This window comes from Trichechus manatus, unplaced genomic scaffold, assembly GCF_000243295.1.
Source record: "Trichechus manatus latirostris isolate Lorelei unplaced genomic scaffold, TriManLat1.0 scaffold00010, whole genome shotgun sequence".
Classification (NCBI taxonomy): domain Eukaryota; kingdom Metazoa; phylum Chordata; class Mammalia; order Sirenia; family Trichechidae; genus Trichechus; species Trichechus manatus.
In genome coordinates, this window is record NW_004443946.1 from 10,377,194 (window position 1) to 10,404,340 (window position 27,147).

General features: G+C 34.6%; 1 protein-coding gene across 9 annotated transcripts in view; it reads left to right on the plus strand.

Moving 5' to 3' along the window:
• KIAA0586 (KIAA0586 ortholog) overlaps positions 1-27,147 on the plus strand; it is a 127,045-nt gene that overhangs the window by 18,978 nt on the left and 80,920 nt on the right. For 8 of the 9 annotated variants that reach the window (XM_023726241.1, XM_023726240.1, XM_023726239.1 and 5 more), the window contains 13 exons: positions 489-612; positions 5,020-5,152; positions 5,896-6,110; positions 6,605-6,677; positions 8,181-8,408; positions 9,360-9,534; positions 12,226-12,423; positions 14,689-14,876; positions 16,649-16,759; positions 18,583-18,663; positions 22,883-23,076; positions 24,474-24,592; positions 26,754-26,953. In XM_023726241.1, coding sequence (XP_023582009.1) covers positions 489-612; positions 5,020-5,152; positions 5,896-6,110; positions 6,605-6,677; positions 8,181-8,408; positions 9,360-9,534; positions 12,226-12,423; positions 14,689-14,876; positions 16,649-16,759; positions 18,583-18,663; positions 22,883-23,076; positions 24,474-24,592; positions 26,754-26,953 — 2,039 coding nt within the window. The remainder of the gene's footprint in view (positions 1-488; positions 613-5,019; positions 5,153-5,895; positions 6,111-6,604; positions 6,678-8,180; positions 8,409-9,359; positions 9,535-12,225; positions 12,424-14,688; positions 14,877-16,648; positions 16,760-18,582; positions 18,664-22,882; positions 23,077-24,473; positions 24,593-26,753; positions 26,954-27,147) is intronic. The other variant, XM_023726242.1, reaches the window with a different exon arrangement.

The following is a 27,147-nucleotide window of genomic DNA, read 5'->3' on the forward strand; positions in this document are numbered from 1 at the left end:
TAAACCTTCATCTAAAGTACAATAAAATAAAAAAGACAAGGGCAGAGAGTCTAAATTAACTGCGGTGAAGCTATATGGGCAGAAATAGTGAGAATGATGATGCAACATGAAGTGTGTAAGTTTTGTCAATGAACTGTACATGTAAAAATTGTTGCATGTGTTTAAAAAAAAAGTGTATTATTACAGTTAGAGAAATTGAGGCTTTGTGAGTTTGAGTAACTTGCCTAAGTTCACAAAAATAAAGTCATAATTTGATTGCTGGGCATCCAAAAAAAAAAAGAAAGAAAGAAAAGAGGAATCACTAAAATAAATCTTGAAACTTAAAAAAAAAAAAAGTTAGCATGCTTATGAAAATACCTCATGGAGGGAGGCCGTGGTTAGCAAAAGCAAAAGGCACGCATTATTTGCGTAAAAATACAGTATATGTGAGATATAAAAGAAAAATAAATGAGCACTTGAAAAATGATACTATATTTCTTCTGCTGTAGGAAATGTAAGACTATTGGAACAAATTTTGAATACCCATGATACTCTGACAAGAAAAAATGAATCTTCAGATAAAGCCTTACTAACTGTGTCAAACATAGGATGGAATCCTGAGAGGAAAGACAGGTAAAATCAAGAGATTGGAGTGAAAATTAGATTCAAAAGAGCTTTGCTCATATTTCTAAAATTTCTTTAGGGATTTTAGTAAAGTATATCTTTGCTTTTTTCAATTACGTTAGGTTTAGTTAATTTTCCTGCTGCTGATATATCTTCAACTTTTTCTATATTTATGAAATTAATATATCTCGTTTTCTCAAAATGCAGGTTATTAATTTATAACGAAATTATATCTGAAATTTGCCTAAAAAAATAATCCAGCACAAGGTAGGGGGAAGAAGAATAGGGGTATAGATGAAACGAGGATGGCCGTGAGTTAATGATTACTACTACTCACTTACCGACTATCTCATTATCCAACATTTCGCATTTATGACAATAGTAAAAAATCTACTATCGGAGTATTTGGTGCATGAACAAGGCGGCGAGCACGGCAACAACAGCTGAGGAGCGTCCCCACCCTCTAGGAGGGTTTCTGGGCAGCCTCTGGGAAGCTGGGCCATGCTGCTCCACACACTCCGCTCTCTCCTGCTAGCAGGGCGCTGTGTCCAGCTGCCACGTGGGGCTGACCTCCTCTGTGGCCATGGCCTCTGGGCAGATGCACAGGCAGCACTGAGCCAGCGGGTGCCTGTTCTGGGTTCCCAGCTCCTATGTGGCCTGAGGCTCTGCAGCTCAAAATTGCTGTGGGGTGGGGAGGAAAATAAGAGACGTTGGAGAGGGTGTTTGGAAGAAATGCATGCGAGTTTAACAACATCCCAAAGTAAGCCTAACTGGGCCTAAAGCCTCCACCTTGGTGGGGCCAGGTGTCAGCCAGGCTCCCAGCGCCCTCATAGGAAGCCCCTAGCCTTGATGACTCACCAGGCTTGGAGGGCAGAGCAGACTCCAGGATGGTTTACATAGGGCTTGCAGGGGTGAGAGTGAAGCCCTGGAGGTGGCTGCACGAGGGAAGCTCTGACCCAGCACAGGAAGAAGGTGAAGTGGTTAAGCTGTGGGCCTTCCAGTCACACAGCCTGGCTTTACCCAGCTTTGTCTCCTCTAATCCTCCTTCTCCGCAGAGGAATAATCCATAACTGGACTCATCACAGTGATAAACACATCAGTAAATCTTAGCTGTTATTATTTATACAATATTTTCTAAAAAAAAAAAAAAAACAAACCAACAGACGGGTGGTCTGAAAACAGGGAAAAAAAATCCATTTTCTCATGATGTCAGTTTTCACATAACAACCTAGTCTTTGGAACCTAACCATGTTGATAAGTAAGGAATAGGTGTATTGAAGTTAAAAAAATTGGGTACCTGGAGGTTTATTATACTATTCTGCTTTTGTGTATGTTTGAAATTTTATATAATAAAAAGTTTTAAAAAATCAGATCAACCTATGCCAGTATCTTGAATATCACGGAAGCTATAGTAATAAAAATTTAGAGTGGCATTTTGGGTAAATTCATACGAAGACATTATATAATTTTATTCCATTTCAATGTGCTGTAATTACTGATAAGATAGAATTTATGTCAGCCATGTTGCTATATGTTTTCTACATGTCTTATGTCTCTTTTATTCTACTATTCCACCATTATTGCCATTTTTTTCTAATATACCATTTTAATATCCTTGTTGTTTACCATGGTTTTTTTTTTTTTTTTTTTGAGTTATTTTCTTAATGGTTGCCTGGGGGTTACAATTAATATCTTAATTTAATACAATCTAGTTCAGATTAACACCAATTTAATTTCAATAGTATTCAGAAACTTTGTTCCATTATAGCTGTTTTCTCGCTCTTTCTTTGTACTATAATTATCATATAAATTATATCCTTATACATGATAATCCCATCTATAAAAGTTTTATAATTTTTGTTTTGTGCAGTTATCTTTGAAATCAGATAGGAAAAGAAAAGAATGACAAACAAAAATTTATATTGTCTTTTATATTTACTTATATCCTTACTATTACCAGTACTCTTTTTTTATTTGTTCATTTGGATTTTAGTTAATAAAAGTGTTCTTTTATTCCAGCCTGAAGAACTGCCTTTAGTTTTTCTTGAGGGTAGGTCTCCTGGCAATGAATTCTCTGTTTTTGTTTACCTGGGAATACATTAAGGAGCTCTGGTGGTGCAGTGGTTAAAGCACTCAACTGCTAACCAAAAGGTTGGTGGTTCAAACCCACCAGCAACTGCACAGGAGAAAAATGTGGCAGTCTGCTTCCATAAAGATTATAGCCTTGGAAATCCTATGGGGCAGTTCTGCCCTATTGTATAGGGTTGCTATGAGATGAAATTGACTTGATAGCAGTGGGTTTGGTGTTTGTTTGTTTATTTGGGAATATCTTAATTTCTCCTTCATTTTTGAAGGATAATTTTTCTGGATATAGAATTCTTTGGTTGACTTTTTTTATTTATTTCAGCACTTTGAGTATGTCATCTCGCTGGTTTCTGAACTCCATGGTTTCTGATGAGAAGTCAGCTGTTAGTCTTATTGAGGATACTGTATGTGATGAGGCATTTTTCTCCTTCTGCCTTCAAAATTCTCCCTTTGTCTTAGGCTTTTGACAGTTTGACTGTAATGTGTCTAAGTATGGATCTCTTTAGTTTATCCTATTTGGAGTTTGTTGAGATTCTTGGATGAGTAGATTAATTCTCATTTGGGAAATTTTTAGTACTTATTTCCTTAAAGTCTCAAATAATGCAGATGACCTTTCCCTCTCTCCTCTCCTTCTGGGACTATGCTGTATGTTGGTATTCTTGATGGTGTCCCACAGATCTCTTGAGGCTCTGTTCATTTTTCTTTATTCTTTTTCTTTCTGTTCCTCAGACTGAATACTCTCAATCTATTTTCAAATTTGCTGATTCTTTCATATTTCAGCTCAAATATGCTATCGAGCCACTGTAATGGACTTTACATTTTAATTATTATGTTTTTCACTCCAGAATTTCTTCTTGATTTTTTTTATAATTTCTGTCTCTTCATTGGTATTTTCTATTTGGTGAGATTTTATTCCTATACTCTCCTTTAATTTTTTTGAACATGACTTCCTTTAGTAATATTTGAATTATGGTCTTTGTTTAGTAAGTCCAATATGTGGATTAGAATTCCTCAAGGACAATTTCTATTGACTGTACTGTTTCCTGTGTATGGGCCATACATGCTTTCCTATTTCTTTGTGTGTCTCATAATTTTTTGTTTAAAACTGGACGTTTAAAATAATATAGTGTGGTACCTCTGGAAATCAAATCTCTTTCTCGCCGGGGTTTGTTTTTGTTGCGGTTTGTTTAATAACTTTCCTGGACTAATTCTGTAAAGTATATATTCTTGTATGCACTCACTGAAGTCTGTTTTGTTAGCTTAGCCAGGTAATGATTGGAAAGAGATTTCCTTAACCTTGAACCAATAAGTCTTCCTATCTTTGCCAAAAGAAAGGGTGTGTATCTGTTTGTGTGTGTGTGTAAGGGCATGTTTTGAGCATTCTACAAGTTTATAAGTCTGCCTTAGCCATCATTTCCTACTTGTATAGAGCCTCAAAGTTTGACAGATGTGAGAGATTAGGGCCTTTTTGGGCCTTTCTTGAGCACGTACACTACACTGCCAGGCACATGACCTTCTAGATCCCAAGGAATATACTGGAACTTTTCAAAGCCCCTCTGGACATCTCATTCCCCAGGTTTTTAAAGTTTTTAGACCAGCCTCTTGTTTGTCTCAACTGGTATTGCTACCTTAGGCAGCTGAGATGTTAAATGATTCTCACTGATGCTTTTCAACGAATGTCCTGGGAATAGGGTTTCTCACTGAGCTAGCTCAGAGTCAGGTCAGATAAAGACAAGCCCTGTGAATGGAGCTTTTGGGGGAGCTACAAACCTTTTCTGAGCCCTTTAGTGGCTGTGAGGCTGTCGGCTTTCATAGCTAACACGGTTGTGAGGCTATTGGTTGTCAAGTTTACTACAGAGCTGAGGAAGCGTGGATGGGAGTGGGTCAAATTAAAAATGCCGTAAAGCATATTGTTTTTACCAAGACTCAGCTTTTTTTTTTGGTTGGATTGTTGGAAGTCTTTGTTTAATTCCCAGAGTTCCGAACAAGTTGATTTTAACAATTTTTGTAAGTGTTCTTGTTCCTTTTATGGAAGAGTAGATTTTCAGAGGTTCTTACATCACCATTCTGGTGGTATTCCTGAATGTTAGCTTTTTGAAAACAGAGGCTTTTTCTCCCCTTTTCCTGCTGTGCCTAAACCTGTTTGGTAATTTTGTATCGTGATTTTCTGTGTTTCATATGTTTGATCACATAAGTGATTAATTCCATTGTACAATTTTAATAGAATACCATTTAGTAATACATAACTGAGAATGTGTCAAAGATATATATAATCACATGTTTGATGAATTTATGAAATTTTGGAAACTTTTCTTTTTTAATCTTCTATAGCATTGGCACTCTACCTTCTCAAACATTTCCCTCCTATGAAGAGCTAGGAACAACTAAAGTGACTATCCAGAAATCTGATGATGTTCTTCCTGATTTTGGCCAAAAGAAGAATGAAACAAATGGCATGCTTCAGGTAAAGTAGGAACAGGATGTTAAAATTGATAAAAATTAGAAGGAATAAAAAAGTTATGAAGACAGAAAGTTAGGGTAAAGATGAAGGACAAAGTGCTTAAAAAGAGATGCCAGCCATGTCTGTCCCCTTTAAAAAGCTTTTCAGAAGCCAAGACTGAGTCACATGGCCATCTCTAGCTTTCCATCTTCTTTTGTAGAAGAAGGAAGGAGGAAAGCGGGCAGCGAATGGCTCTCATTCATCGAGCCCGCAATGTCTGCCATACCTACCAACAGCCACCTTGCTCCTGTTTTGTTTTAGCTTTGTTCACTGGCAAAAGCTCTTAACAGTCATTGGACTGCCTACCACTGCTAGGGATTTCCCAGCCCTACTTCATTTAACATTCACATTAAACCCATTGCCGTTGATCCGATTCCGACTCATAGTGACCCTATAGGACAGAGTAGAACTACCCCATAGGGTTTCCAAGGAGTGGCTGGTGGATTCAAACTGTTGACCTTTTGGTTAGCAGCCGAGCTCTTAACTACTACACCACTGGAGCTCCAACACTCACGTTAGTACTTCTAAATGGAAAAAAATCTTAATTACCAAGTATTCTTTTGTGACTCTTCAGTTTGATAAATCTAGGTCTTAGGATATATTGGTATAGTGTATGGCCCCAACAATAGTAATAGCTTTTATTTGGATTATGACAGTCAATATGAGTTTTTATAGTAACATTTTTACCTTTTTTTTTTTTTTTTAAGTCAAAAGAGTCTTTGATTATGTCAAGGCTTGCTGATCAGAATTCAGCTAAACTTCAGACAACTAAAACAACAAGATCTGTATTGAAAGATGCAGAGAAGATTTTGAGAGGAGTACAAAACAATAAAAAAGTACTTGAAGAAAACCTGGAAGCTATTATTCGTGCAAAGGACGGAGATGCCATGTATTCATTTATCAACGCTCTATCAACCAGCAGGTAAGATAGAATGTTACCATTGCAAGGTCATTTTATGAAGCTGCCAGTTCTATAACCCAAACGAAACAAAATCCATTGCTGTTGAGCCGATTCCAACTCATAGTGCCAGTTCTATAAGCGTCTTAATTTTTTTTTCCTAAGCACTTCATTTTGCTTAATATGTTTTAATGCTAAGAAAAGTTTCTTTATTGCCTTTGAACATGTGAATCTTATTATAATGTTGGAATTTGGTCATATATATGGAATTACTGATGGAAATTTTCCTTTTATTTTTTTCTCTCTTTGATACATATCTTCTGGGATCCACATGTATTTTTCAAACATTTATCCTTCAGACATTGGATGAAAACTAATAACATTAGTTTTTCCTTTTCGGATGAAGGATATTGGACTACAAAGTAGATTCAAAACTAGTTAAGAGTTAAGTCTGATCAAGGTCCTGTTCTCAGGACTGTAAGTGCTAATTTAAGAAAATCCTTTTTTCTCCTTTGCAGAGAGATGTCAGAGAAGATTCGGATCAGAAAAACAGTAGATGAATGGATTAAAACTATTTCTGCAGAAATTCAGGTATATCTAGAAATAAACTGAGAATTAAGTGACTTCTCAGAAGATATCATTGATTCCAATTTATAAATATCACATTATACTAAAAATATTGCTTATATGTAAGTCTACTTATAACTCTTTATATTTACTTATGATAATTTAATTTTATTCAATAAGTGCTATATCAGATTATATTATGACTATCTGGAAAATTGGTGGAATATAACTAAAATATGAATGATTGAGAGAAAATTAAGCAAGAGCATTTAGAAAAGAAAAGAAATGTACTTGCAAAGGTGTTTCAAGACAGCAGATTTAGAACCATTGACTTCCCAAAGTAAACACAATGTAAGTATTTAAGGGGAAAAACATCCACAAGATTCCCAAGGTTACTAAGTTTACAGAAGTCAATTCCAGATGGAAAAACATCTACTGTCTCACATGATTATTGTGTCCACAAAGGTCATGATATATCTTCAGACATCAGCATTGCAAAAGTGTGGGAAAACTATTCTTATTAGAGGATCAGTAATTTAAAGGATATTTTTAAACTTTTTTATATATGGGGGAGCAGACCAGACAGGGTAACCCTGTTATTTCTGTTTATCTTGGAGTGCAAAGTGTTTTTTTCCTGACTGAAATGGGGCTTACGTGTTTACTCACATGGTAGCAAGATAAAGTGTCAGTTTAGTTTCCATAGTAGTAAACACTGAAATATATTTTTCAAACATTGTGATTTAAGAATATATATCTCTAATGCAGTTACAAAGAATTTATATTAGCTACTGTATGATGCAGCAGAAAAAAAAGGTGAAGTAGGAGTCAGAGACTTCTGGCCCTACAGCCAACTAACAGTGTATATCAGTCTGTTACTGTGAATCTCATGCAAAATACATTTGTTTAAACCTTCAATTAATTTTAATTTATAAATATTTTTTCAGAATTTTATTACAGAGTTGTTTGCTTTTCTGGAAGCAATGTTTTAATTTAATTTTTTGAATGGTTGCTACATTCTTATGCTTCAAGCAACAAAAAGTATAAAAAGGTTTTTAATGAAAAGTTGCCCTCCCACCCCTGTACCTCATTTCCTGTACTTTTATGCAAGTGATGTGTACCTTCTATGTTTGTTTGCCAACCACGCCCTCCCCCAACGAGGTATTTTCATAAGCACTGCTATGACAGTTTTTTTTTTTACATGCTGCTAGAAAAAAAAGAAATTAATATAGCACACTTATGAAAATACCTTGTGAGGGGAGTGTGTAGTTGGCAAACAAACGTAGAAGGTGCATGTTATTTGTGCAGAAATATGGTACTGCTTCATAAGATACCAGTCTTTTTAGTTTTTTGTTTAGCCTTCCATAACATGTTTATTCATATGCAAGCCAGTATGCTTTATTTATAAAGGTAACTGCTATACTATGTTTTTGTTACAGTAGAAAACAAATTCTAATATATTTTGATACAAAAGCATTGCTGCTTGGATATATTTTAAGTCCCAGTTATTTTGATTTTGCTTATGTTAAGGATGAGCTGGCAAGAAAAGATTATGAACAAAAGAGATTCAACCCCAAGAATCAAAGGACCAAGAAAGCACAAAATATGAGTAAAGATATTAAAACCAATATGCAAGACAAAACTGTAAATAATGCCATAATTCCAAGCAAGACGTCTCAAAAACAAATAGAGGAGCATTTTAGAAATCCACCTATGAGGAACATGCCTGCTTCAAGCTTACAGAAAGAGAGAAAAGAAGTAAGAGTCTAATCTGATTTTATGATATAGATACATTATAATCGATCATTTCCATTTGGATATAAATGATCAAGTGAATGTGAAAATATTTTAGAAATATGAAGGACTATATGCATGTAAACTATCTTTATAATATTGATATTTAGGATTATGGATATCAATAATGTAGAAGACTCCGCACAAAAAATACTTAGTTCCTTCCTTCTGAAATCTCAAAGCTGAGATTCATAGAATTTTAGTTACAACAGGTATATCTAGAGAGCACCTTGTACAAAAATTAAATTATCTAGTTAAGAGTACTCAAAATTGTAGTTCATCTTTGTGTGTATATATGTGTTATATATATATTTTTTGTTCGTTTAGTTTTCAATTCAACAGATGTATGTTTTGTGCTTAATGAGTGTGAGGCACAGTACTAAGTGCTATGGAGGGAATCTTTTTAGCTGCTTTAACTAGGCTGTAAATTTATTAATACTAAATATGAATTTTTAGGAAGATTAGTAAAGCATCTAATTCAGTGCTTAGCACTTAGTAAATGCTCAATAAATGCTGTCTTTTTCTGAGGCATTTAGATTATGATAAAAGATAGGATCAGGAATGTAGGAAGTCATTTAAAGACTTGATTTATTGTTATTTTTATTGTACTCGAATGCTTTAAATATGTAAGGTGTCTTTAAACATTACATTTGCTACTGAAAATATACTTAGTAATTTAAGAACCTTAATGTTTCTTGGATGAATGACTTTTATATTTAATTTTCATGATTTTTAAATGCATGTTTGAGAACTATATCCAGAATTTAAGGGTCCCTTAAAACACAGGACTTTTCTCACCTGATCATTCTCATTACAGTACATAAGCTAAAAAAAGGAGGCATTAGGAAAATGAAGCAAATGCATGTTAGATGTCTATTTTCTTGGTGAGTTGAGTAACTTTGACTGTATACATAGGGACTTTTGAAAGCAACCACAGTGAAACAAGATGAGAATTATATGTTACAAATTTATGGAAAACCAGTTTATCAGGGCCATCGCAGCACTCTTAAAAAAGGACCATATCTCAGATTTAATTCTCCTTCTCCTAAATCCAAACCACAGAGACCAAAAGTAATAGAACGAGTTAAAGGTAAGGAACCTCTTTTTTTTGTAGTAAACCTCATTTTTTATGATATCAGTTTAATATGTGAAGTTTCACTTTTATTTCGTTTTTTTATTTATAATAAAATACAGTTCAGATTATATAATGCTTAGGGATGGAAAAATAATTCCTTCTGTGAAAGGTGGGAAGACTAGAACTTAAAGATCAGGGCATAAGGTAGGAGTAAGTAGAATAGGATTAGATGATATCTTCAGATAAAGAATTGTAAAAATTTTATTTATGAAATGATAAGTCCTAAATAATCTAACCACCACCCATCTGTCAGTTTGTCATACTGAGGTGGCTTGCGTGCTGCTATGATACTGGAAACTATGCCGCCAGTATTTCAATACCAGCAGGGTCACCCATAGTGGATGTGTTTCAGCAGGGCTTCCAGACTAAGACAGACTAAGATGAAAGGCCTGGCAATCTACTTTTGGAAATTGGCCAATGAAAACCCTATGGATCACAACAGAATATTCAATATAGTGCTGAAAAATGAGTCCCCTAGGTTGTAAGGCATTCAAAATACACACTGGCTGCAGTAATGGACTGGAGCATACTATGATCATGAAGATATTGCAGGACTGGACAACATTTTGTTCTGATGTACATGGAGTCATCATGAGTTGGAGCTGACTTGACAGCAGCTAGCAACAACAGAAAACAATCTAAATTATAAGCTAGAGAAACAGACGTTTCCTTGAAGACCTTGGTTCATCATGTTCTTATGAATAGAAGTGTCAGCCGTAGGTTGTATTTTACCATGAAAGTGCTTATGGGTACTTGTGCAGTTTTATTTGTTTGTTTTCAAAGAGCCTTAGGTGGCAAAGGTGAAAACTTTTTTGTTACATTTGTGTACAAATAAGAAAATCTTTATTTATCACTGCATGTTTTGACTTATATCTACCATTTCACTGGCTATATCTTGATATAACTGACATATCTAAATATAACATTGTTTAAGTATTGAGTCTTCCTTTTTGGAAGTTGGAGCCCTGGCAATTGCTTTAGTCCCCTTTCCTTCCTAAAGTTAGATGATCACATAGGATGCCAGGTTATCCAGAAATCCTACTGATGTTAGTTCAGTAAAGCATCTAGCTTACGGATGATACTTACCCTAATATTTTCTCTTGTTTATTGTGACTTTGCTATCAACATATATTTGGGGTTTTGAAAGCCTTTGCAAAAAATAACTTGAGGTTTTAAAATTCATTCAAATCCTCCTCCCTCCACGCCCCCCCCCCTCAAAAAAAATAAAAACAAAACAAAACCATTATCCAATAACTCTTTTGTAGAACTGAGTGAGAGCCTGTGGACACATGCTCATCCTAGGGCCTTGGTACCTGGTATATTTGCTACCTGGAGTGCTCTTCCCCCAGACACTTGCATGGCCTATTCCTATTTGGATCTCTGCTCTTAGGTGTTAGCTCTTCAGAGAGATCTACCCTGATCATTCTGTCCAAAGAATTATCTCCTTTCCCTCTTGATTTCCTTGTGTTGCCTTATGTTCTTCATAGCACTTTTCACTATGTGACGTTGTATTTTTGTTTGATTGTTTTCCTTACTAGACTGTAAGCTCCATGAGGGTAGTTGGTTTATTCACTACTGTTTTCCCTGTGTCTGGAACAATGCCTAGCACATATTAACCACTGAACAAATGTATTTTAAATAAACAATAAATATATTCATTCCATAGAATAAGTGAGTACCAGAGAACAGGATGAATAAATATAGACATGTACTAAAACAGTTAATTTTTCTTCTTAGAATTGTAAGCAAAATGAACCTATATTTAACATTCTAGATTCATAAAATCACCTACATGTTAAAAATAAAAATATAGTAGTTAGGAAATCATGTACAACGTATTTTAGTCCCTTTTCCTTTGCGCTTTTACTTCTTTCTTTACTTTTCTCAGGTTCCATGGAAATTTATCTACTTCTTCAAAGAGACAGTCAAAAAATTTCCTATTTTTTAAGAATCAGGATGTAATTTCTAGATAGATCTACTTTATAGGAATAAAAATGTTAAATGATGTTAACTTCTGCAAGGTTTTGAAAGGATAGTTAGATTATTTGTATATGAATTCAAAGGATAAAGGCTGGTTATTCCGAATTATGTCATGGGTAAAAGTGTAATGAAAGAATGAAAAAAAATCAGATTTGAAAACTGATCATTAACTTTTTTGCATGTATGGAAAAAAAATTAATGAATTCAGAAATACTGCCTGAATATTCTTCAGAATCTTTATTCAACTTTTTTCTCAAGTCATTGTATTTATTCTATCATAGTAGCAGTACAAAATATACATCTGTTTAGAGGTTGGCAAACTATGCTCCACAGGCTAGCTGCCTCTTTTGTAAATAAAGTTTTATTGGAACAGTCATGCACATTTGTTTATGTATTGTCTATGTCTGTTGTCATACCACAATGGTAAAATTGAGTAGTTGCAAGTGAAAACATTTGGTCCATATGCCTGAGCTTTTTTTTTCTTTTTTTTTTTTAAAGAAAAAGTTTGCCAACCCCTGACCTATACATTACTTCTGTTTTGGGGACTGTAACCTTAATACATGGAATGAGATTTTTCTGTGAAGAACGAATTGCTATATTTCTAGATGGTTGGATAGTAGAAGTTCATACAATATTTTTAACCGCTGCCATTGATAATTATTATAGGCACTAAAGTAAAGTCAATAAGAACACAAACTGACTTTTATACAACAAAACCTGCGAAGGTGGATTCTAAAATACGGCATTCCCTTACTACTCTACCTCATGTTGATCAGCAGCAATATTTGTTTAGCCCAAGCAGAGAAATGCCTACTCATTCAGGTACACTAGAAGGTCATCTCATTCCTATGGCGATTCTTTTAGGTAAGAATCAACAAAATATATTGGAATAAAATTTAAATTAGAATATATAAATGTATTTTGTTTTTAGTAGTAGTAGCAGAACTTACAAAATGGTACTGAAACAATAGTCACCTACCTTCTTCTGTATGTGTTGTTTTTATTTGTGGGGAAGGACCTCTGTAACTTACTCTGTGTAATAGCAATTTCTGAAATGATGGGTTTTTGCTACAGTCTTACAGAAAGCATTCTTTTAGTATTGGTATTTTGCTGCGGGTGGAATGAAATTAAAAAAAATTGACATGTCATGGGCATTCATAATAATTCAATAATTTCAATTGACTTGTTAATACTATTACGTATTAGGGAAAGTACCTTAAAGCACCTTTTATGTACTTTTGAATTATGATGTGATAACCAAAAAGTTATGTGGTTGTGTATTCTCTTTACTTATTTAAGGTTTCTCCTCATGTTTAAAATAGAACAAATCATTTTTGCCCTCACACCAACTCTTCAAATCCAGTTAGCTATTTTTGTCTTTCGGTATTGTTACTTTTTCTTCCTTAATTTTGATGGTTGATTTAAATATGAGTTTTTTTTTAACATAAGAGATAATTTTTAATTTTTGGTTTTATATGTTAATGGCATATCATCTTGCTAGCTAATACTGTTCAAAAGTGCCTTCTAGTACTATAATGGCTAACACTTATAAAGTCCGTACTGGGTGCCAGATAGAGTAGTAAGCACTTTTACATATATTAACTTACTTAATCTACCTTATAACGTTGGTGGTATTATACTAATTTTATAGATGAAGAAACTGAGGCAGAAAGAGGTTAAGCATCAAAGGCCAAGTAGCTAGAGTTGAGCAGGATTCAAACCAGGCAGTCTGGCTTTAGAGTCTGTGGTTTTAACGAGTACACTGTACTGCCCCTCTTTACTTTGAAATTTAGGAAACAAATGAAACTTTTGAAGTGAATGCTAACAAGTTTTTAACAGCTATGATAGTTGTCGAGTAAATTGCCTACATGCTATTGGTAGTCAAGCACTAGTATTTTGTTGCTGATTTTATTGTTTCTGTATAGAAATTTATTTCATTGTTGCTCTGCTGTGATTTGGGAATAAAAATAATACAAAATAATGCAATATACTTTAGTCCTGGCTCTGCACTTACAAACTGTTAGGACTTTGGGTAAATTACGTCTCTAAACCTATGCTGATTAAAATGTGGATACTATTAGTACCTCATAGGCTTCTTATTTATTTATATATTTATTTACACATATTGTTTTATGACATTGCTTAACAACCCCACGACATGTCAACCCTCTCCCTTCTCGACCTTTTTCTTTTTTGGTGAAAATATACATAGCCAAAGGTACACCATTTCAAAAATTTCTACATGCACAGTTCAGTGACATCAACTACACTCTTCCAATTGTGCTGCTATTCTCACTTTAGATGAAGGTTTACAGAAGAAAATAGTTTCTCATAAAACAGTTAGTACACATATTGCCCTATGACAATGGTTAACAACCTCACAACACATCAACAGTATCCTTACTCAACCGTGGGTTCCCTCCTGTCGCCTTCTGCCTTCTAGCCCTTGTCCCTGGACTGCTGTGCCTCATTAGTCCCATTTGGTTTTATGGGGCTGTCCACTCCCCGGCTGAACGGTGAACCTCGGAAGTGACTTCACCACTGAGCTAAAAAGGTGTCTGGGGGCCATACTCTCGGGGTTTCTCCAGTCTCCTTTAGGCCAGTAAATCTGGTCTTTTTTTTTGTGAGTTAGAATTCTGTTCTACATCCTTTTCCAGCTCTGTCCAGAACCCTCTGCTGTGATCCCAGTCAGAGCAGTCAGTGGTGGTAGCCGGGCACCATCTAGCTGTACTGGACTCAGTCTGGTGGAGGCCTTGGTAGTTGTGGTCCATTAGTCCTTCGGACTAATCTTTTCCTTGTATCCTGTTCTCTTCATTCTCCCTTGCTCGGGAAGGGATGAGACCAGTGGAGTATCTTAGATGGCAGCTCACAGGCTTTTAAGACCCCAGACGTCATAGGCTTCTTTTGAGGTTTAGATAGCTTATATGAAGTATATATAAGTGCCTAATAAATGTTAGTCAGCTGCTAAAGGATAACACGGTATGTTGAAAGTGGTGATGATAGAGGGAAAGGTGATTGTCAGATAGTACTTTCATATGAGAATTTAGCCACAAAGATCCAGGAAGTGTATTAAATCTTCCTATTTATATTTGAAATAGTTGACTCATTTTCTTCCTCAAACTTCTTTAGGACAAACCCAGAGTAATAGTGATACCATGCCACCTGCTGGAGTAATTATAAGCAAGCCACATCCTGTAACTGTGACTACTTCTATTCCTCCATCATCTCGAAAACCAGAAACTGGCATAAAGAAACCTAACATAGCAGTTGTAGAGATGAAGTCAGAAAAGAAGGATCCTCCTCACCTTACTGTACAGGTATGTCAGGGCTCATGAGCAGAAAATTTTCAGGACAGTTCTTTGGTTTAATGTTAGTACTTAAAATCTGTTACATTGCTTCTTGAAAACTATGCTTTCTGTTCCTTCATTCTTTAAAACTGTGATATTGATATGATTGATGTCTCTATCCTTGTTCTGCATGATTTGAGATACCTCTTTCAGCCAGTAATTCATTTCCAGGTGACTGGATGATAATCCAAAGGGAACAATTTAACAGTGTGTTATAATTAATATTAAAAAAGAGTTAATGTGTGTGACATATAATTAATATTTCAAACTTTACTCAAACATGTTGAATGAATGGAGAGAAAAAACTTACTTCTGTATGTGAAGACTAAATATTCAAGTTGGCAACTCTTCCCAAGTAAATGTATAATTTGGATTAATTTCTAATTAAAAAAAAAAATGGGATTTTTTTTTTGAACTTGAAATTTAGAAAAATTTTGATATGTGAAAGAATAAAGGGTATAGAAAGTTAGAGTATTGTCACTGGTACAGTATAACAGAATATTTTAGAAATAGCCTCTGTTACTTAAAAAGAATGTAATATGTGATGAAGACTTCATAAATTGGTGAGAAATGGAAAGATTATTATAAATAAAATTGTAAATAAATGTAATAATTGGTTAGCAGTGTGGAAAAAAGATTAGTTTTAGACTGTAACCTACCATACAGCAAATGTCTTCCAAATATGCAATAGGCTAAAGTATAAAATAAAAGAACATAGAAGAATTAGGAGATAATTGGATGGAATTTTTTCAAAAGCTGAAGCTAAGCTTCGATATGAGAGAAGAAAACTTAGATATGGTAGAAAAATATATTTGAATCTATAAAAATCTAAAACTTAAATACGTAAAAAATTCTAAAAGAGAGACAGTATACTGGGAAAACATATGAAAGGAATGTACTAGTAAAAGATTAATTTTTAAATATAAAGATCTCCATAAAAAAAGAAACTATATAGCTGCAAATCCAGAAATATTCAAAGGACATGTATAAGAATGTACAGAAGAAGAAATATAATTTATAAGGAAGCAAATTGAGTAATTTAGATCTTGCTACTGGTTAAGATAACGCCAATTAAAATCACAATAATGCACCTACATTTTTAAACTGTTAACACTGAAAAAATTATATTACCTAATTTTGGTAAGCTTTGGCTAAAACTTATAATCGATTATGCATTTGATGATGTAAATAGAGCACATAAAATATTGCACTTTGGCAGTAATTACCAAGAGTCTTAAATATTCATACCTTATGACTCAAGAAGTTATCTAATATTTGAGCTCTAGAATAATGAAATAATTTAAAATTTGGAAAAAACTGTATATATAAAGAAATTTTTAATAGTAATATTTATGATAGTGGAAAAATTAGGAATATCCTACATATTTAATAATAGAAAAATGATTAAGACATATATATTTATTGAAATATTATACAATCATTTAAAAATATAATTATCAAGTCTATATATGGCAGCATGATAAGGTGCTTATGACCTAATAACAATGAAAAACCAGGAAAGAAAATTATTTTAGATTTCAGCTCTGCACAAATATAAAGGATGTTGTGTGTTTCCCCTTTATTTTCCAAATTTTGTAAAATATGTTTTTATAATTTAAAACTTTTAGTATTGGCTTCACAATAAAGAATTAATGGGCATGTTTTGTTATCAGTATACAGATTGACAAATATAGATTTTTGAGTCAAAATCATGAGCAAAGTGATGTTCCGTTCTGTTTTAGGTATTACCCAGCGTAGATATTGACAGCGTTTCAAATGGTAGTGTTAATGTCAGTCCATCTCTTCCTAGTCCCAGAGAAGCATCTTCTCCTCCTTTGAAAACCTGGATACAGGTATTTTTCAGAATTGTATCATATTGTTTTTAGGAATGTCTGACTACAGATTTTAAACTAATGTTATTCCATGTACACCTGAACATAAAGAAAATGAAAATCCTTACAATTAGACCAATAAACAACAAACATCATGATAGATGGTGAAGAAATTGAAATTGTCAAGGATTTCATTCTTCTTGGATCCACAATCAATGCTTATGAAAGCAGCAGGCAAGAAATCAACTGACACATTGCATTGGGTATATCTGCTATAAAAGACCTCTTTGAAGTGTTAAAAAGCAGAGATGTCACTTTGATAACTCAGGTGTGCCTGACCGAAGCCATGATATTTTCGGTCGCCTCATATGCGTCTAAGAGCTGGACAATGAAAAGAAGTCCAAAGAAGAATTGATAGATTCAAATTGTGATGTTGGCAAAGAATATTGAATATACCATGGACCGCCAGAGGAACGAACAAATCTGTCTTACAGGAAGTACAGCCAGAATGCTCCTTAGAAGTGAAGATGGTGAGACTTTGTCTCACTTACTTTGGATATGTCATCAGGAGGGACCAATTGCTGGAGAAAGACATCATGCCTTGTAAAGTAGAGGGTCAGAAAAAATAAGGAGACTCTCAATAAGATGTATTGACACAGTGGCTGCAACAACAGGCTCAAACATAGCAACGATTATGAGGATGGTGCAGGACCAGGCAATATTTCATTCTGTTATACATCAGGTCAATATGAGTCAGAGCTGACTCAGTGACACCTAACAATAACAATCCCATGTGAAGCCTTGCATCATAATCATAGTCTATTAATAATAATTTAGGTTTGAGGAAAAATTTAAAATGAATCTAGAAATGCTTATAAGCTTGAAAAAGAAAGTTTGTTTCAGATTCTTAAACATTTATAAACATTCAGAAAGTGGTAATCCTCAGTGTAACTTTTTGATAACTTGAGATGTGAAACTCTCATATGTGAAAAGAATTTCTTTTCTATCTCTTTGGAGAATAATCTTGATTTAAATGGGAATCAAATGATAATGTTTTACTGAATGTGTCTTTTATAGTGATGATTGAAGTTCATGTTTTGGGCATGTTACTTTGTGATTATACTATTGACATGATGGAAAAATATGCATATGTTCTTGGTATTTATTTGCTGATGAATTATGAAGTTATGACTTTACTACACAGCAAAATAACACTGGTAACTTTTCCCAAGTTTCATCTATTGTAAGCAGTTTTGGTCATTGAAGGATACAATTTTAAGGAGAGAGAGAACAGCAGTCTCTCATAATCAGATATAATAAAAATATAATATATAATAAATTAGGCACAAACCCTAAATAGCATTTGTGCCTAATTTAATTTTTTATCAGTAATATTTTTCACCAGTTTATTGAAAAGTATATGAGTACAAATAATCATTTTCTTTTTCTAAATTATTTGATTTTATATCTGTCTTTTTGTGAGTTTGTGTATGTGTACATATACACATACACAAATATAAAGACTTTATCTTAACTCTAGGAGAGAAATCAGTCATATCAACCTGCTGACCAATTGACTTAAGTTGCATGGTTGATAGATTTCTTGACAGAAAAACTGATGTGTAATTTTTTTATAGCTATGAAATGGTGACCTAATGGCTTGAGGATTAAGTTAAATTTCATTTACCAATTAAATCAATTCAGAACATGATATTAAAATAATGTGAAAGTAATCCTATGTAATTACAAGCTTATATTATGGGTGGAAATATGAAAAATTATGTATAAATTAAAAAAAAAAAAGGATTAAGCACAATAAAAACTTTCTGAAAATGCTTTTTTAGACTGCTGAAATTACAAAGGTGGATGAAGAAGAAGTGAAGTTTCCAGGAACTAACTTTGAAGAAATAATTGATGTCATACAGGTAACAAAGTTTAGAAACCATGAGAAATTATTTTTCCATGTGGTTGAATATCTTTTGACTATAAATATTATGCTAAAGTGCTCTGAGAAACTTCTTTTTTACTTTTGAGTTAAATATACTTTTATTTTTAAAAACCGTAATAAGGTTGTTATTCTATAGTACCGTATTTATCTGTATCACCTGTCTGGTTCCATTAAACTTAATGATTGTTAGCTCTTTCCCACCTGGATCTTGTCTAGCCTGCTTCCTGCTTTCATCTTCTGTTTCCTTTAGCGTCTCTCACTCCAATTTATCTTTTCTTCATTCTATTTATCTCTTTCGATTTAAGACTAATGGAGAAGTCACTAGTTGATCTGCCATGAAACCTTTGCATTGAGGAAAAAATTTGTGAGGCACACAAAACCAAGGAAAGGGCAGGGGTTGTAGCAGAAAGAGTTATAGAAATCGTAGGAGTAGTAAAGTAGAAGGAGGGAAAATAAAGGAGGAATTAAAAAATAAAGAATGGGAAAAAAGATCATACAACAGACTTTAAAGAAGACATTTGTTCAGACCTTTCAGAGCTAAGACCAATTTTGTTAATCATAAAATGAAACTGTATTTTAGAATATGAAAAGATATGCGATATATTAATGTTACTTGCCCACAGGTATGACTTTTCGTATGAGCTCCACATAAGTGTCTTGAAAAAAAGGAGAAACCGCTGCAAACATCCATTAATTGGAACATGGAATGTACGAAGTATGAATCTAGGAAAATTGGAAATAAAAAATGAATTGGAATGCATAAAGATCGATATCCTGGCATTAGTGAGCTGAAATGGACTGGTATTGGCCATTCTGAATTGGACAGTCATATAGTCTACCATGCAGGGAATGACAAATTGAAGAGGAATGGCATCGCATTCATTGATAAAAAGGACACTTAAAGCTCAGTCCTCAAGTACAACACTGTCAGTAATAGGATAATATATATACGCCTATAAGGAAGGACCAGTTAATATGATTCTTCAAATTTACGTACCAACCACTAAGGCCAAAGATGAAGAAATCAAAGAAACTTCTGCAGTCTGAAATTCATCAAACATGCAATCAGGATGCATTGATAATTACTGGTGATTGGAATATGAAGTTGGAAACAAAGAAGAAAGACCAGTAGTTGAAAAATATGGCCTTGGTGATAGAAATGAAGGTAGAGATCGCATGAAAGAATTTTGGAATTCTGATGACTTTTTCATTGCAAATACCTTTTTTCAACAACATAAGTGACAACTGTACACATGGACCTTGACGGATGGAATACACAGGAACCAAATCAACTACACCTGTGGAAAGAGATGATGGAGAAGCTCAATATCATCAGTTAGAACAAGGCCAGGGGCTGACTGTGGAACAGACCACCAATTGCTCGTATGCAAGTTCAAGTTGAAGCAGAAGAAAATTAGAACAAGTCCACGAGAGCCAAAGTATGACCTTGAGTATATGCCACCTGAATTTAGAGATCATCTCAAGAGTAGATTTGATGCATTAAACACTGATGACCAAAGACCAGACAGGTTGTGGAATGACATCAAGAACATCACATGAAGAAAACAAAAGGTGATTAAAAAGACAGGAAAGAAAAACAAAGACCAAAATGAATGTCAGAAGAGACTGTAACTTGTTCTTGAACGTAGAGTAGCTAAAGCGAATAGAAGATATGATAAAGTAAAAGAGCTGAACAGAAGTTTTCAAAGGGTGGCTAGAGAAGACAAAGTATTATGATGAAATATGCAAAGACCTGGAGTTAGAAAACCAAAAGGGAAGAACATGCTCGGTATTTCTCAAGCTGAAAGAACTGAAGAAAAAATTCAAGCCTTGAGTTGCAATATTGAGGGATTCTATGGGCAAAGCATCAGAAGAAGATGGAAGGAATACACACAATCACTGTACCAAAGAGAATTGGTCATTGTTGAGCCATTTCAGGAGGTAGCACAAGATCAAGCACCGATGGTACTGAAGGAAGAGGTCCAAGCTGCACTGAAGGCATTGGTGAAAAACAAGATTCCAGGAATTAATGTAATACCAACTGAGATGTTTCAACAAATGGATGCAATGCTGGAAGTGCTCACTTGTCTATGCCAAGAGCTACCTGGCCAGCTGACTGGTAGAGATCCATATTTGTGCCCATTCCAAAGAAAGGTGATCCAACAGAATGTGGAAATTATTGAATATCATTAATATCACATGCAATTAGAATTTTGCTGAATATTTCAAAAATGGTTGCAGCAGTACATCAACAGGGAACTGCCAGAATTTCAAGCCAGATTCAGAAGACTGTGAATGAGAGATAGCATTGCTGATGTCAGATGGATTGTGGCTAAAAGCAGAGAATACCAGAAAGATGCTTTTTATTTTATTGACCATGCAAAGGCATTCAACTGTGTAGATAATAACAAATTATGGATAACAGTGCAAAGAATGGGAGTTGCAGAACACTGAAATTGCAGTCATGAGGAGTCTGTATATAGACCAAGAGGCAGTTGTTCAAACACAACAAGGGGATACTGCTTGGTTTATAATCAGGAAAGGTGTGCATCAGGGTTGTATCCTTTTACGATGCTTATTCAATCTGTATGCTGAACAAATAATCTGAGAAGCTGGACTGTATGAAGAACAGCGAGGCATCAGGATTGGTGGAAGACAGATTAACGACTTGCGGTATGCAGATGACCCAACCTTGCCTGCTGAAAGTGAAGAAGACTTAAAGCACTTACTGATGCAGGTCAAAGACTATAGCCTTCATTATGGATTACGCCGCAACATAAAGAAAACAAAAATCCTCACAACAGGACCAGTAAACAACATCATGATAAACGGAGAAAATAATGAAGTCGTCAAGGATTTCATTTTACTTGGATCCACAATCAACACCCATGGAAGCAGCAGTCAAGAAATCAGACAACGTATTGTATTGGGCAAATCTGCTGTAAAAGACCTCTTTAAAGTGTTCAAAAGCAAAGATGTCACTTTGAAGACTACAGTGCTCTTGACCCAAACCATGATATTTTCAATCGCCTCCTATGCATACGAAAGCTGGCCAATGAATAAGAAGGACCGAAGAAGAATTGATGCCTTTGAATTATGGTGTTGGTGAAGAATATTGAATATACCGTCGACTGCCAGAAGAACAAACAAATCTGTCTTGGAAGAAGTACAGCCATAATGCTCCTGAGAAGCAAGTATAGTTAGACTTTGTCTCACGTACTTTGGACATGTTATCAGGAGAGACCATCCCTTGAGAAGGACATCATGATTGTTAAACTAGAAGGTCAGTGAAAAAGAGGAGGACCCTCGAGGAGATGGATTGACACAGTGGCTTCAACTATGGGTTCAAACATATCAATGATTGTGAGGATGTTGCAGGACTGGGCAGTGTTTTCTTCTGTTGTGCCTGGGGCCACTATGAGTTAGAACCGACTCAGTGGCACCTAGCAACAACAACTTTTTTTGAGACGCACATTGAAATATTTATAGAGAAATTATATATATGTAATTTGCTTCAAAATAATATAGTAAGAGGAAATTGGGTGGGGGTGTAGATGAAACAAGCTTGGCCATGAGTTCATAATTGTTGGAGCTGGGCAGCAGGTAAAAGTGAATTCATGTTACTTACATATAACAGATATTAATAATGCACGAGCACTATTTTCTCTGGTTTTAAATATGTATGACATTTTCCATAATAAAAGGTTAAAAATTTTTGAAACAACTCTTTATCATGATATGGTGGTACAAATAATGTGTAAAAGAACCTAACTGAATCTTTAAATGTAAATTATAGATTCTGCAAGAGAAAGCAGTGATATTTAGAATTATCAGTCTTTTTATGATAAAAATGGAGTTCATAAGTTTCTCAAGGGAAATGTTAATAGTTTACCTAGGGATAGTCAAGTTGTCTAGCTTGTTTCATGACTTAAAAAAGAGTATTGTATTTAAAGAGAAAATAATTGTGTAATTAAAGGTTTCTTCTCTTCAGTGTGATTTGCGTGACTGATGTATATATTACAAACAATGTGATATACCACCTCATTAGAGAGGCTGTTGGTTAATTAGAAATGTTGATTAATTCACCTGGCCAAGTGCTCTGCGTATAGTTGGCACTCAAGAAGTGTTAAACAAATGCAGGAATTTAATAGATTTGTTTCTATTATTAATAATAGGTTTGTTTTTATTATTACCAGGAAGAAGAAAAATGCGATGAAATTCCAGAATACTCTGAACCTATTCTGGAATTTGATAGAAGTGTTAAAGCTGTTTCTACAAAATATAATGGTCCTCCATTTCCACCAGTCGCTTCTGCTTTTCAACCCACTGCTGATAATTGGGATAAAGTAATTGAGAGAAAAGAAACATTGGAAAATAGCTTAATTCAATGGTGAGTTTACAGTGGTGTTGGTGTGAACAGAATTGAAGTAGCAAATATAAATGGAAATAGTATTAAACTGAAAGCAGTAAATTTCAGTTGAAAATCTCCCTTGCATTTTTCTTCATTAAACTTTTCTTTTGCTACGGTCTCTGGAAACTATTTGATGTGATGTTGAGGATTTAACTAATTCTTGGACCTATTGCTTCTGTCTGTGAATATTTGTACTTACACTGTCTACTATGGCAAAAGAGACTATAGTGAAGGCCTTGGAAATACGCTTGTTCTTTAACCCACAGATTCACTGCCAGAAATTTATCCTAAGAAATAGGTATGGTTCTACTACTAGGCCAGAGAATACCGAAAAGTGCTTTGTTATATAGCACTTAACTACAAACAAGGCACTTTTTCTAGGTTTATTACATGTATTAACTTGTGAGCGCTATTATTATCCCCATTTTTACGTATGAGAAACCTGAAGGATGTTATTAATACACTTAGAAATATATGTGAATAGATAAAAGTTTGAAAAGCATAGGTACCAAATTGTTAACTGTGTTTATCCCTGAATTTGGGATTATGAGATTTTTTTCAAAACTTATATGTATTTTCTGATTTTTCTGCAATGACTATCTATTACTTGTATACTAATTTTTTTAAAAAAGTGTATGGTTAAGTGCTCGGCTGCTAACCAAAAGGTCAGTGGTTCAAACCCACCAGCTGCACCACAGGAGAAAGATGTGGCAGTCTGCTTCCATAAAAATTTCAGCCTTGGAAACCCTGTGGGGCAGTTCTACTCTGTCCTTATAGGGTCACTGTGAGTCTGAATTGACTTGACAGCAACGGGTTTGGTTTTTATTAGCTGTTCTAAAGAAATATATTAGAAGAAATCGTATTGCAGTAGGTGTAAATCTTATGTTTTGTGAAAATGACCTTGGAAATACTTTTTCTTCCTTTTTTAAGAGGAAAACTACCTGATATCACAGCCTATACATTTATTTCCTTGAAAATAAGTGTATTGGACTTCTTTTCTAGCTTTGATCTTATATGGTTTTGTATCTGTGCCCACAGAATAGGGAATCAAACATTTTACGTGCATGAGATACCAGGTAATCACTGGCCCAGACTTTATTTTTGAATTCAGGAGCTCTGTTAAACTTTTAGTTAGATCATCTCAAAGACTGTAATTAGATTTCAGGAACTATCTCCCACAAGGAGATTCTATATGTGTAGTTTGTCTTATTGGCAGATACATGTTATGTTTTCCTTCTTTCCAGATTGAATTTTCAGAGTGACTGCTTTCACATGTAAACGTTTGTGTCCATGGGTAAAGATTATTTTTAAGCGTAGTATGTCCAACATTTATATATTTCAGTCAAATTTAGGAATCCTTAACTTTTGTCCTCCAGGGTAGAACAAGAAATAATGTCAAGAATTATCTCTGGGCGCTTCCCAATCCAGCAACAGGTCGCACCTAATGTCAGTGTTTCAGTCAGCGAGGAAAGTGAACCATTGACCTCTGACATTGGTAAGTGAAATGGAATCTTTTTAACTTTTTCTGTTATTAAAAAACAAAACCTTGTAGATTCATGTATTTTAGAGATTGAGTAAGTCCTGGGTGACAAAAGATAAGCTCTTACCTTCAATTATCACTTCTAAGACTTCTCCACAGTGGAGGTTCCCCGTTTCCCTCTTACAATGTATCTTTTACACTGTTGCCCCACCCTCCATTCCTCCTACCCCCAAACCTCTCTATTATTTCCCTTAGCACTTTATATATATCTTTATTATAATAATTATCAGATTATATTATGGTTGGTTTACATATCTGCCTCACTCACTACACTATGAATTACTCAGGATTAAGGATATTTCTCCTTTAGTATCTAGCGCTTGATTGACACCAAATAAGGGTTTAAGTATTCACCAGCTGGATAAGTGAGCCTCTTTCTTTATGGAGCTGCCCTTTTCTCCTGCTTCTCCTCCTCTGTCTTTTTTGAGGTATAATTTACTTGCAATAGAATTCACCAATTTTAAGTGTACAGTTTGATAAGTTTTGACAAATGCACATAGCAATATGTTACACAGTCATAATATAGGAAAACATTTCCATTATCCCAAAAAGTTTCCCCATGTCACTTTGCAGTCAGTTCCTACCATCTTTCTGTCACTTTTCTGTAATTTCATATAGATGGACTCATACAGTATGTAGTCTTTTGTGTCTGTCTTCTTGTTATTTAGCATAATGCTTTTGATAGTCATGCTGTTGCATGTGGTAATATTACATTGTATGGCTATGCCATAATTTGTTTATTCATTTGCCAGTTGATGGACATTTATATTCTTTCTAGTTTTTGACTGTTATGAATAAATCTGCTAAAGACATTTCCAAACAAATCTTTATGTAGACACATCTTTTAATTTCTCTTGGTCATATGGTAAATATATGTTGTTTAACTTTATAAGAATCTGCCTAATTATTTTCCAAAGTATATATGTTTGCCTTTGTTTTGTGTATGTCTGGATAGGGCTTTATCACAGAGCTGTTCAGATTTTTATGCCAAAACAATGAATATAGAAATTACAAAGGAGATTTATTGACATATGTTGTTGAATATAAATTTGGGATTGTTATAGGCTTTGCTGTGGTAACTCCAGAGTAAATTGCTATTACTTCTCCCTCAATAAGTTATTCCAAGACACTTGTACTTGCTTTTTAAGGTATCTGGATATTGCTGTATAGATCTACTACTTAAGGAAGACTCTTCGGAGAGGTCACATATCCATCAGATTGTTTGGATCATTTTCAGACATTTTCCACACAGAGCTTTAGAAATATTGCCATTTTAAGTCTAGTGAAATCTCTTAAGAAAATTATACTGAATTTTATTTACGTTCATGTAATTGAGAAGTACAGCCTATTTGGAAAATTAATGTATCTATAGAACTTCTGATAGCAGTTACCTAAACTGCTGTAAGAGTTTGAGGAGAGGTAGCCTGTAACGTTAGTAACTGATGTGTCTGAAACTAGAAGGAAGGAAGATTTGCTTTCATATTTATGGAATATCTACCATTTCGCTAGAATTCCTCCCATAGTCATTATGTTTTGACCAAGAACTGTCACAGGGTTTCTTGTTGCCCTACTCTTGGATTTGTGAATTGCTTTCAGGTGAGGAAGGAGCCCTGGTGCCGCGGTGGTTAAGTTCTTGGCTGCTAACCAAAAGGTGGGCGATTCAAACCTACCAGCCACTCTGTGGGAAAAAGAGGTGGCAGTCTGCTCCTTCATAGATTACAGCTTTGGAAACCCTATGGGGCAGTTCTACTCTGTCCTGTAGGGTCGCTATGAGTCAGAACCGACTTGACGGCAGTGGGTTTGGTTTGGTTTCAGATGAGGACATTAAATGTAATGCAAATCCTTTTATATCACTTAATTCTGTAGTGGCAGGGAAGAGGCCATGTAAGTAAAAATTTGCATCTGTATGTTTTCCTCACCCTTTTCGTTTGTTTAGAGAGGATGTTTGTTATGTAAGTTATCATTTTAGTCTCTTTCATAACTAGATATGTTTGTATTTTCGTTTTTATTCCTCTCCCCACCCTCACATATTGCCATCTCTAAAATTTTAAGAGTTAATATTTGTATTGCGAGGATGTTTCTTGCACTTTTATACAGAAATCGTTTCATTTTTTAGTGGAAGGAGCAAGCGGTGGTGCCCTCCAGCTTTTTGTTGATGCAGGGGTTCCTGTGAATTCAGACACAATTAGCCGTTTTGTGAATGAAGCTCTCGCAGAAACCATTGCTGTTATGCTAGGTGACAGAGAAGAAAAGAAGCAAGGTCTCGCTGCTACAAGTGTTCCTGGGGATGTTTCGACAAGTGAAACATACTTGCCGGTAGGAGTCACTCTCATTTTATGATTTAGAGTTTTAGGGGATTTTTTTTTGATACATTTATTAAAGAACAGTAAAATTGATAAAATTTTTTTTTTTATTGTACTTCAGGTGAAGGTTTACAGAACAAATAGTTTCTCATGAAACAGTAGTACACATATTGTTTTATGACATTGGTTAACAACCCCACAACATGT